General features: G+C 40.3%; 1 protein-coding gene across 1 annotated transcript in view; it reads left to right on the top strand.

Moving 5' to 3' along the window:
• mtor (mechanistic target of rapamycin kinase) overlaps nt 1-13,145 on the top strand; it is a 79,131-nt gene that overhangs the window by 40,384 nt on the left and 25,602 nt on the right. Inside the window, exons 29-32 of the mRNA XM_075476243.1 lie at nt 4,718-4,793; nt 8,095-8,234; nt 10,699-10,799; nt 11,369-11,484. Coding sequence (XP_075332358.1) covers nt 4,718-4,793; nt 8,095-8,234; nt 10,699-10,799; nt 11,369-11,484 — 433 coding nt within the window. The remainder of the gene's footprint in view (nt 1-4,717; nt 4,794-8,094; nt 8,235-10,698; nt 10,800-11,368; nt 11,485-13,145) is intronic.

The raw sequence follows: 13,145 nt of genomic DNA on the forward strand, positions 1-13,145 counted from the left end.
CCTTTTGCAGTGCTGGTGGAGGGCATCACTTGTTGGGGGGATAGATAATTCTGGCAAGGCTGATGATGCCACACAGAAAGCTTTGTACCTAGCCTCATTGATGTTTTCTGCGGTTGGCTGATGGTATAAATGGCATACATATTTGCAAAGTAATGCAAATGTAGAGTGGTCCAAGTTAAATTCAGTCCCCAGATTTCTGAAAGTTCAGGTAGACATCTTTCTCGCATGCCACAGCAAATGTCTTCTTTTTGCCTTGTGGTGTCACACCCAGTGAATGTATGGATCCCAATCAAGGCTGAACACACACTGGCTCCGAGAGCTGATGACACCTTGGTAATGTCCATTATGCGTGTTCTGTTGCCCGTCCCTGTGAAAAAGTACAAGCTGCATGGCAAATCTTTCTGCAGACTCACAGCAATGACTGCTACATCAGTGTCAGGGCTCTTAATAATGACAGTCTTATGTTCCTGTGCAGCATGTTGTGCATGCAAAAACACCAGTGTCACATTCTTCGTGGTCACACTGCAGGTCTTCCACAGCATGAACAGACTGCACACCTTCCAGTACAGTCACACAGTGACATGTTGCTGTGCTATGTACAGCTGAGGTTTCTTCCCACTGCTGTAAGATCAGCCACGCATCGTATAAGAACTCAGCAAGTGCTTCTTTATTTGTTCCTTCTGATTCCTTCCATTCCACCTTGTGCAGGTGAAATTCTGTGTTTCCTCATGCTTAACAGAAGATATGTGCATGTAACAAATATTACGTTTGGAAGATTTCTTTTTTATAACATTTTCAATCGAAATTTCGTCTTCTTCGGTACTGCTGGATGATCGCGCTTCCACTGCGGTACTGCTTCTGTTTACCAGCTCAGCTGACATACCAGCTATCCGATTCGTCCATTCTGATGACGTCTCAACCGTGGCACCTCTCGCGAGCCAAACTGTTATTACGCCTGCCGAATATGTACATACGCCTTGACAGGCACTAGTTATTCCTTTAAACGTTGCGAACTAAAAAAGTACTGTGTTCTGAGCGGCGAAACTTTTTTTTAAACCTCAACATAACTCAAATCTTTTTATGAGCTGAAGCGTGTTTGGTTCGGAGAGCGCGGAACAAGCCTGGTGTTCTGAAGGAGTTTTCGAGGTTCACCTTACGGCCTATATGTGACTTGCCCATATTAGGCCTGACCTGTGTAGTCTAATTCAAAAGTTCTTCAGGTTTTGCATCCCTCTACAGTATCATTGGGCTTGTCAGATCTCATGAACATTGAGCTTTCTTTTACAGCACACATGTCAGTATATCTGACTTGAGTGATGATTTTGTATATAAAAATAAATTTCCATTGATAACCTCTACTGATATTTCACAGGATATCTAACTAAACAAATATGTAATTACACTTGTTTCCATTTTGAGTAACAACATTTCTGTTTTAATATATGATAAAAAAAAAAGAAGAAAAGAAATTATACCACTTTCATACAACAGTAGTTTTAAATGTTCAGATTATGAAGTCAATTGCAGGCCTTGTGTATGAAACGACTGGTATATTTCTCCCTGAACTACTGTGGAAGAATCTGCTAACCTCCTTCAGGGTTTACAATTAAACATAAAAAATGGGTCAGGGTGCACAGCAGATTGTCTAAATTTCACGGTAAGATGTAATAAATACTGACAGTTTTTACAGTTGCGAACCCCCGCTCGAGCTCTTTTGGCGACCGGGGAAAAGTTAGGAAGTGATACTTGTGGCCCTGCTGATGAACTCAGCCTTGATAGTGATTTAAATAGGTTTTCTGCAAGCTAATAATTTTTTACTTGAGGAGAACGTTCCGTGGGGCTTGTCATCTGGATATATTTAGATTCTGTGTGCTTGGAACTGGTAGCCAGATGGCTTCAGCTGAGGGACAATGAAATCTCCTGGGTCTGCAGATGATAGCACCCTTATTCTGATGAGTCCGCTCAGATAAAACCACATCTGGGCAGCTTCAGCATGCTTGTGCAGCGTTTGTGTGGTGGGAGATGGTGGCATATGGTGTTTGAAAGTTGATTATTTCACCACAGACAAAGTTGTTTGTCTGTCTGATTTCAATGCTCAAATATACACAACACACCCATGTCATATTGTCAGTGTTAGTCAGATGGCCCGATGGAAGTTGTGTTTATTGGAGTCTTTGGGATAGTTATTTAATTGAGTGCTGAAACGGAGCAAGGCACTCCATCATGCTCCGTGACAGTCACATACAAATGGTCATTTACTAAATTTAGCTCATTTTCTCATGTCATGCGATCACACTTTGTCCGGTTTGATTTCCTTGAGGTAATTTACTCTTACACTTTGTGTGCCAAACAACAGGATTTATTCTTCTGGAAGTTCTAAGGATAAGCACTTCAGTAATACTATTATGGGCCGATACCTTTTATTTGGAAACAACATTTTCTTTGTTGGACAGCAGCATACACAAGTTTGGGCGCCACTGGTCAGCGTTTCTGTAACTCCAAGTTAAAGCTGACATGATTCACCAAAGGCCCAAAGTTAAACATGACACATCTTTAATGTTTTAAGCTCAGTTTTTGTTGTTTTGTGCTGCACCACAAGCTCAAAGTATGATACTTCCACCCCCATGCCTAACCGCTGTAAAGATGCTCTTATAATTAAGGTGCATATCATTTTTTTTCCCTCTAAACTCTCCTTGTGGTGGCCTAAATGTTTTAACTTCATGATTTGACTGTATGTTTCGGATATGCTGTAGGTGACTTGATACCTACACCCCCCGCCACAAAGACCATATTTGTGCAGATGCTGATGTGCAGAAGAACATCACACTGCCATTCTAGAGTCTGCGCAATCTTCTTGATGGTCTTTGTGGCAAAAGGGACATTTGAACAATTTTTGTTGCAATCCCACAAATAGTTTCCTAAGAAAGTTTGATTTTGTCTTTCGGGCATCAGCTCGACCTTCTACTACTTCTTGAAAGAAACCACTGCCTGCAGAAAATTGATATCCTCTACTATCCTTTTCTAGCTTTGTGGGCATGAATTATTTACATTTTCTGATGGATCCCATTCTGTTTGTGCAGTCCAACAAGATAAAGTCCTAACCTTTTACCACCAAACTGCAAAAATGTGGAACAAGTTGTGCTAATGCTCTGGCTCATTTAATTTGTTTTAGCAACTTCAGGCACCTAGTGGCCACTGTCATGAAGTGCACTTTGTCTCTTGTTTTCAACTAATGTATATGATACTTCCATTTGTGATTAAAAAAAAAAACAACTTTATTTATTAAAACTTATAAATTTATTATCATTTCTTTTTTATTATCCTGCAGATATGTGTCACCTTTAGCATGACCTCTTGCGGTGCCATTTCATCACATTCTTAGCCTTTACTCTACGTCCAACCAGGAGTCTGACGCATTTGCTCAAATGTCCTGTATCAACTTTTTTCTGCTGTCCTCAGGAACTCAACTGCATACCAGTGCTCCTCAAACGCTACATTTTACAGATGTATTGGCTGGGGCTGCACAGGGGTTTTGCAGTTGAGGAAATATAATAGACTTGTGATTCATACGAGTGTTTCCAGATGTTCTGGCGGTGCGGGTGAGTGGAAGGTGCACAAACGGGAACTGTGTCGTGACAGATAACGCATCATTTCTCAAACGAGGAGCATTTACCTTTCACAATAAACACCTTCACAGGTAGATGAAACATTTATTTTCTGTGCTCAGAATTTATTGAGGCAGGTTTTTAGTTGACTGATCATGGAAAGAGAGCCTCGTTGTTTTGCGAATGCGTTTCCTTGAAGGAACATGGATGTCATGTGGAAACAGGGACTTCAGTTTGAAGGTGTTTCTATTGCCCTGAGGATTAGTCAGCACTGTTTGTGGTTGGGAAGGAAGTGAGGAATCCCAGCCCTGTCTCAGCTCTGCTCACTCCAACCGGTCAGTTCTGAGTGGTTCGTTGTGACTGTACTGGCTGATGACCAGGTCCCAACACCCTCCTCAGGTGAAAGGTGGTGTTAACAGTATCGCACGATAAGTCATAAAAACTCATTTTAGCTGTAGCTTTGAGAACACATTCAAGGTTTCAAAAGATTTTTAGACTTTTAACACCTACTCAACCTCATACCAACATAAATGAACTCATAAGGAGGTTGTGCAAATCCTTGTTCAGTCATAAAGTTTCAAAGCAGGATCTTTAATTGAACAATAAATGGCCCTTTTTAGACATACAAACAGATGGCAAGTAAAACAAAAAACCCAACTGAATGAGGGGAGACGCAACAAAAAAGCAGAATCGTCTGGACAGGTGTGCTACGAGTCATAATTAAGTAAATAACATCATTGTTGTTGGCTTTTATAAGAACTGCTGATCAGACCCAGCTTGTTCTGATTTTTAAATCAAGGTCACAAGAAAATATGGAAGTGACTTTGTAAGCAATCTGTGCCTCAAATGTCCTGGTTTTTACAGTCAGAAGGCAGATGAATGCATTCTGCAGAGTCGAGTGGTAAAATATTTCTGTCGTGATTTAACATTGTTTTTTTCTCTTTAATTTGGCATCTTTTTATCCATACATCTTGCCTAAATTCTTTTCTACTTCACAGTGGTTACTACATTCATATATTGTCCTCCATGGATCTCCTGTGAAACAGTGCTCCTGGATTTGTCTACAAATAAACCTAATATTCTGTCATTGTTTTTTTTGCCACATTTTGCAGCATCAACAATAAATTGCAGCAGCCAGAGGCGGCATCGGGAGTGCTGGAATATGCCATGAAGCATTTTGGTGAATTGGTGAGTCCTTTTTTTTCATTTTTTTTTTCATACCCCCTTTGTTTTTGTTTGTCAGTTTTTTGTTGTTGGTTTTTTTTTGTTTTTTTTTTTACTCCAACCATAGCAAGCAAACAGTATCCCAAGTTTTACTTGTGCACACAGCTGAGAGTTTTTTTTCACGGGCTGCACGGTGGAGTGGTGGTTAGCACTGCCGCCTCACAGCAAGAGGATTCCCGGCTGGGTTCCCGGCTGGGTTCCCGGCTGGGTTCCCGGCTGGGTTCCCGGCTGGGTTCCCGGCTGGGTTCCCGGCTGGGACCTTCTTGTGTGGAGTTTGCATGTTCTCCCCGTGTATGCGTAGGACACACAACCCTACAGTTGGATTAAACGGGTATAGAATATGGATGGTATAAAATGGATGGATGTTTTTTTTTTTTATAGAGTCTTTATAGTGTCTTTGTGGTGGAGCTACTCTTTTCTGGATTTTTTTTTTTTTTAGATGGCACTCATGGGTTGTTATCTCATTCTGTCTTTAGAAACTAACACGGGCCCACAAGTGCTCAGACCCTTGCATTTCCCTATACATATATCGACTAAATATGTTCCTATTTGGCTGCATTATATAAGATTTCTCGTCTGCGTACGCCTGTCCAGGTATCCTCTCCTGATATACATTTTTTACCATGGAGACGATGGTTATTTGAGGTTATTTGCTTTTCCACATGCCAAGCATTAAGAACACACTGTTCTCAACGTGCAGCATGTGGTAAAGCCATCTGCTACACTGATCGGAAGTCAAGGGCTAGGAGGAGAATTATGGACCTTTCTTGTTTAATTGACAGGATGTTTGGATTTTCCTACATTTTGCACAGCCTTTATGTTTCTCAGCTGTGTATTTTTCAAATCTTGCTTTGGACTACGGGGAGGTTTCCACTGATGTAAAAGGACGTAATTCTTCATCCCAACAAACACAAACAGTCTCTCTATCTTAACAATGATTCTAAGGGTTTACTCGGTCAGTTTTTGACCTGAGGTCAGTGTAGCAAACCTGTTAGCTACCTCGCAGTCTGAATCTTTCATATTATTCATATAAGTTTTTGTCTCTTGATTTTTTTTTTTCCTGTTGACAGAGAGAACTGCAGCTCTTTAATATTACTGCAGACTGGGTTATTTTGAGTTAACAGTAGATGGACCTGGTCCACATATCAAATAAATGTCAAACAGTGGACATAATTACACAGAATTTCCAGACTGATTACATCAGGCGAAAATAAAGTTTTGTTATTTTGTAACATCTGTCTCCCTCTCTTTTACCAAAATGACATCATTACTAAATGTGTTTTTTGTTTACCCTGTAAAATCAACCAGACTGAATTATTTAGGCTTGTATATTAATGTCTTTTCATATTTACCTATCTATTTCCTGATTTTGTATATCTATATATGTGTGTGTGTGTAATATATATTATAAGGTGAATAAGGGAAATGATGTGACCATTTGAAATAAAAAAACCTATGTTGTGTGATGATGCAGGGTTTTCTCGTTTAGTTAACTTAACTATTAAGAATCAAAAGCAACGGAAGGGAAACTGTGCTGTCAGTCATTGGTTGATGGTTACCTAAATAAGTCAGTTAGATGCAACATGTTGAGGATGAGTCAATGAGGTTGGAAATCTTAAGTCATCCAAGTCAGTTCCCAAAGTTTTAATTAGGATAGAAATGGACAAGGAATATTGCTTCAAATCTCTTAAAAAGAAAAATGATTTACTAAATTGTTGAACTGTTCAGCTTGAGAGAAAAACAATGGAGCAAAAACGTTGTTAGAGAATTGATGCTGTGCTTTGATATCAGAACAAATGTGCAGGGAAAGAAAGCAGCACTGTTGTAATTTGTCCTGCGGGCCTCTGCTTCTGCACTGAATACATTACATAACTACTTTAGTCAGACATTTCTTTCAATGACTCAAAATGAAATGCAACTCAAGTTGGAATGAGCAAATGGTTCCACAGCAACAATGAAACATCTAAAGCCTGATTCTTACTCGGCGCAACCTCGCTTTGACCCATTCTTACTAGCTGGTCGCAAATGGCGCAAACGGTCATGTGACCCAAAATTCCGCCACGCCCCCCGTCGCAAGCTAAAAAAATCCTCGCGCGTCGCAAGGTCGTGCACACAACTTTTTTTTCTGACTTCGCGCGAGCTCAACCGGAAACAGCTGACCGAGAGAAAGGAAACATGAACACTGCAGAGACCGCGGTGACCGAGAGGGTGCGCCTCTACAAACATCTGTACGACACGTCTATGAAGTTACACTGGGACAACGTTTGACAAAGTTCGTCTTGTTGCAAAGGACGAACATTCCACCTTCTCTTCTGTTTTTGCCGCAGCCGCTTAGCTCTGAGATACATATACAGTTCTACACCCAGAGTAAATTCATTCCGCATCCGCATCAGATGTGCCAGCCTCGTGACACCACAGGTGGCATTGTGTATGCTTTCTTCGTATGCTTTTCAGCTTGTTTCCTCAACAGTGACGCCCGCTGGTCTGGAGAGAACTGCAAATGTGACGCATACTCGGCGCAAACTGCGCTTATGAGCTGAAGGAACTGTGAAGGGGCTGGCGCTTTCGATGACGTCATTAATGGTTCTCGAGCCAGAACAGTTGCGCGGTTGCGCCGAGTAAGAATCAGGCTTAACTGGACTCGTATTGAACTTGTTAACTTTCTCTTTAAAGTGCGCCGAGATGGCTTTTGCTGTGAGTTTGTGCTTTATGAATGAACTGAAATTAATTGAATTCTTTTCAATGTTCACAACCCTACTCTGTTCCAGAGAAAGTGACATTCACTCTAAACAAGCTAAAAAGCTTAATTTAGTCAAACTTTTGGCTTTGGTTAGCATTGGAAAAACTTCAGAACTTTGACATATGTTTGTGTGTAAGCTACGTTGATGCGTACATAAAGGCAAGGCAAGGCAAGGCAATTTTATTTATAGAGCACAATTCATACACAATGCAATTCAAAGTGCTTCACAGCTATATAAAATCACAAGAAGGCATTAAAAAGAAATAATAAAATAATAAAAATAAAAAAATAGATAAAATCAGAGAAATAAAAAGCATGATTTAAATTGTAAACAAAAAGAAAGAAATAAGAACAATATAAAATCAGTATAAAGCATCAGGCATGGCTGGATGTCTGGACGACAGTATAAATATCATCTTTATGTTAAATTAAACATACCGATGTCTCTGCATCTGTACTGCTGTGCATTTGTGTAGACATGAAGCACAAACCCTTTTATTCTTCTTTTGTTTTTTTTGCAATTAGGAAATCCAAGCCACCTGGTACGAGAAGCTTCATGAGTGGGAGGACGCCCTGGTGGCATATGACAAGAAGATCGACATGAACAAAGAAGATCCAGAGCTCATCCTGGGCAGAATGCGCTGCTTAGAGGCCCTGGGAGAGTGGTACGTCCTTAGTCATATCTATTCTACTTTCAGTAGTGTCAGTATGGTATCTGAAATTCTTTTAAGTTACTGTTACATTGATATATTTTGTCATTTCACTGATAGTAGATGGATAGAGTCAGAATTTGCATTGACTACTTTTTACCTTACCATAATTTGTTTTGTCTAACACATTTTGGCCCATGAATGAATACCTTTTTGGGGGTTTTCAGTTTTTAACCTCGGTTGAAATGAATAAAGACTGCAAGCTCTTCTGTTTCCCACTTTTACTTCTGCTCTATGCATATGTAGCCTATTCCAATGAATCCTGACAGCTCTGTCTTTTGATTCCTCTGAGTTGACTGAAGCATTTTAACTGGGAAATGCATGAACTCACGTCCAACGCCAGAAAGAGGCGCCGCCACTTAAGTGAAACCTCCCCACAGCTGAGGCTCAACTTCAGAACAACCGCCCACTTTCAAAGAACATTTTAAGGAAAAAGGAAGTCACAGGATGTCCAAAGTGTCCAAATTTCTGGATCACAACAGAACTCATGACGCAAAGCAGATGTTAATTTTATTATGTAACCTGTCATCTTTGTGTCATTGTTGTGGACTCAATGATTCATTTCACAAGAAGACGATTCAGCCGCAGCCAAGAAAGTACAGACAAGGCGTTTTTACTTAACTCCCATTGTACAGGTGCACCTTGGACTCATCCAAAACTGGTTGGAGAGATTGTTCAAAGTGCATTTCATGTCATTTAGAGTCCAACTCAAATCTAAGTGGAGAGTTGGCACCATTTAAAAAAAAAATTCTTCCATCGAGCCAGACCATTATCAAACATTATCAAACTCTTTAGACGTAAATAACCTATCACTGCTACAGTGCCATGTCATATTTTACATGTTTCTGTTCATTGTTTTCATGGACAGATTTTGAGTCGGGTTGGTTCTTATTGATTTAAAGGTATTTTGCCTCATGCTTAATGGTAAATAACTGTTTAAGGAGTATGACTGTGAAGCCTTGACTTTGGTATTAGACTATTGCTGTTTTGATCTAGATGTTCTTTTAGATCAAGAGCTTAAAAGTAGAAAGTGGTAATTAAAGGCTCACCGTACAAGTATACATTTCTTTTAGGCCAAATGTAGACTCAGTTATAGATAATATTATAAATGACCAGTTGCATATTCATCAGAAGATTTAATCAGTGACTAGACTGCATTGCATTTTAGGAAGCTTATGCATTGGTTTTACCTCTGACCTGGTAGTTATGTCCATCTTATGACTTGTCTATGACCAGCCTGTGGTTGGAAGTATGTTACTTTGATTAGTCGGCACACCCACCAAAATTTAAAAACTTTAAACTGGATCATTGACATGGATTTCTGGAAGAATTGATCAAATCTAACCATCATTTATCTCCTGTGCATTTCGTACTATACAAATCAGAAAATGTAGTTTATCTTTTAAAATGAGTTTCATTGCTAAATAGTGTCTCTCAGCTCACAGTTTTCCTTCTCCTGGACTTTGATGCTCTGCTGTAGACATGCATGCCAGTGTACCAGAGTTTTTTTATTCAGTAGACAGATGGAAAATGACTTCACTAACCCCCACTGGCTTTTTCTCGTCTAAACGAGTTCCAGCATCCTGCCTGGTAAACACATGCAGTGGGTTTGATCTTCCCCTGCACAATGCATTGATTTCTGTCAATGAAGAATTAGTCTTGGTTAGACACATTTGTCCCCTATGGGAACATTCATCTGTTTTCTGGAATACTTGATTGTATCAGATCCATATGAAGTAGTACACTGATGTAAGATGTTCATCTGTAAGAATAAATGAATAAATAAATAACTGCAGATGTTACAGAAAGCTGTTCTTATCTCCGGTCAGCTTCCTTTTCATCCTTGGCCAAAAGTTCTTTGCTGTTCTGGTGAGGAAAAAAAAAAGAGAAGCAAAATTGTATGTTTTAATTCATAGGCGTCAGATGAGCTCAGAATATGTGTCGCTTTTAATATGTCCCAGATTCACAAATGTGGCAGCATCAGTGAGGAAGACCAGTATGATATAACATCACTATTGGGAATGTTTTAAAGCAGCTGTCCATTTGGTCCGGATGAAACCATTACTCATCTTAACCTGTCAGCCAGTTTAACCCTTATTTTCTTTTATATTTCAAGTAAAAGTCATTTTTCACATGACGTTTAGACACAGTGTGATATGCAATTATTATCAAAATGTACCAAAAAAGTACACAGTTGATGTTTGTTTGTGCCTCTGTGGTTCAGTGTCTATGAAGTCTCTGTGCCAATACTATAGTCAACAGTAATAATATCTGCATCAAGTTATCTGATCAATAAGACCAACTGAAATTAAACTAATAATCACTTTGGACTATCTGAGGTCATCTGTGTGAACATGGCACAGAAAAACTCCAAATTTGCTTTCTCTACCATCTCAAGAGTGCTGTTAATGTTTTCCAGGGGTCAGCTGCACCAGCAGTGCTGTGAAGAGTGGACGCTGGTCAGTGAGGAAACCCAGGCCAAAATGGCTCGTATGGCTGCTGCTGCTGCCTGGGGGCTAGGTAAGCATTACTAAGCCTCATATGACTAGTTTTATAAATGACTGATCAAAAATGACTAATTTTAGGAAATTGCTAACAGTGAGCAATGGTATAGCAGTGCGTCGCATCAAAAGATGGGCACGGAGCATTTGGGCATTTCTCTGACTCAGAGTCACAATGAAGCTGTGAAAACACTGAAAGCTCTCGCCAAGTCTCCCTTGCATAACCAGATGTGAATGGTGTCCAGTCATAACACTGACATACCGTAATGTGCAATGGTGGATAAAAGCAGGGGCTAGATTGCAGAGGCTGCCTTAGATGTGTGTAGTCTCTGGCTTTAACTTTTTAAGCTCAGTCGTAAACATTGAAGTGACACCTGACCGGCAGGCCTACCTGTCTGAATATGTGTGAAAGCAAAATGATAAAGTTGCAATTATTTATATTGAAGCTTGCTGGGGTGAAGTATGGTTCAAATCAACCATGATAGAGTTCTATCGTAAGTAATTTAGTAGGTGGCACAACACATGTTGACATATGTGAGCTTAATCCTGTCCATGTTCTTTTCCTTTACTTGATGTTTCTTTCTCAAGGACACTGGGACAGCATGGAGGAGTACACATGTATGATCCCAAGAGACACACATGATGGGGCTTTTTATAGAGCAGTGCTAGCTTTACATCAGGACCTCTTCTCATTGGCCCAGCAGGTGGGTTACATCATTACTCAGCAATATACACAATGGAGAAAATGTACATAGAATGTTTATATTCTTAGTCAGCAACTCGTTAAAGACATAATCTGTGGCATTTGGCCTGTTCTTCTAGCTCCTGGAAGTTTTATTAGTCTTCACAGCAAAATATGAGAAGTTGAAGTCTACTGTAAGCCAATACTGTAAAGCAGCATAAAATGGCTTTACAACTATTCCAGAGAGGATTGAATTCCCGTCGTCGGCTCTTGCTTCTCATTAAAAGTAATAAAAGGCACTAGGTTTGTTTGTTTTTGTCTTTCAAAATGCGGTACCTCCTTGGTGTGGAAATGTTATGTAACATTTTAAATTGTGAATCGCTGAAGCATTAAGCCTTAAACACATCAAGAGCCTGTTTCTCCTCCCGTCTGCCTTTCAACAAGGTCTGGTTGAGGTCATCGTAATAGTTTCCTCATTTGATGAAGTTTGGGAATTGTAGATGAGCTCAGTCCCTGGAGCTTGATCTGTTCATGCTCTGTGCCAGCCCATCAGCGATGACAATAGTAAACACCTGCTCATCCGATTGCCTTGTACTCATCCTCTTAGTCATCTTTTCTCTTTAAAGCCCCAGAGACTTGCTCTCTTGCTCCCACCCTCTAATTTCTGGATTAAGTGCAAAAATCCGACTTGTGACTCTTGCAGACAATAGACTACTCACAATGGATGAAGAAGAATATGAAGCAGATGGAGCGAGGGTTAAAGCTTAAATGTCAACATGAGCTCAGTCTGGTCTTCCGGATGTGGTTGATAATAACACTTAAGTCCTTCTGACTCCATAGGGCTGGTTCTTTCTTTCCTCTATACATCTAACAACGAGACATGTGCTCAGTGAGTCTTGGCGTGGGTCTGTGTAAATGGTCTTAGATTGCTTTACTTTATAAATCTCAATGTTTGAACTGTTTCACTGATGGCATATAGACATGCTCCCTGTCAGTGAGGCAGTTTGCTTTGCCAAGATTTATAATACATCCAGTCCTCCGGTTTGTGCTTGATTTGCAAAGTGTTTGATGGGTCTTTTGACTTCGCACTATATTTTATCTTTGTTTCATGTTCTCTATAATTAAAGCTTGGGCCTAACCATTAACAAACAGGCCTCCATGCCACACTGCAATTATAAAGTGATATCAATGGAGCCTTTGTACATAAGTGTAATCTTTACATAAGAGAATAGAAGATTGGGTTGCTTGTTGTTTGTGCTGCCAGAAACCAGACACTGCATTTATCAGGAGTCGTCTGGACTGCACATTTCCAGTGAGGCCCCAGCTCAGTAATTCACGAGTAAACAGGACTATAACTGTGTGGAGACTATAAAGAAGCAGCCTCATTGTCACCTCGTAGCAACCACCCTTCCATAACCCCACCTCTAGTTGTGCGTGCTTCAGGAGGTGTTTTGGCACGCCATACCCCCCCCCTTGAAAAAAAATAATTGGTGGGAGTCTGTCTGAAACAGCTGTGTGTCCTGGCCTCGGAGAGCTTCCTCACTCTTCTCCCTCATTTTACCATCCCACTAATAACAGTTCCCAAAAGCACTGACTGAAGAAGCCCAAGAAATTGGTGCACTTTCAGCTGCACTGCTGGTGTCCCTGTTTGTCCCTTTTACTACTTTGTATCAGCTCTTTCTC

Source organism: Odontesthes bonariensis, chromosome 10, assembly GCF_027942865.1.
Source record: "Odontesthes bonariensis isolate fOdoBon6 chromosome 10, fOdoBon6.hap1, whole genome shotgun sequence".
NCBI classification, from domain to species: Eukaryota; Metazoa; Chordata; class Actinopteri; order Atheriniformes; family Atherinopsidae; genus Odontesthes; species Odontesthes bonariensis.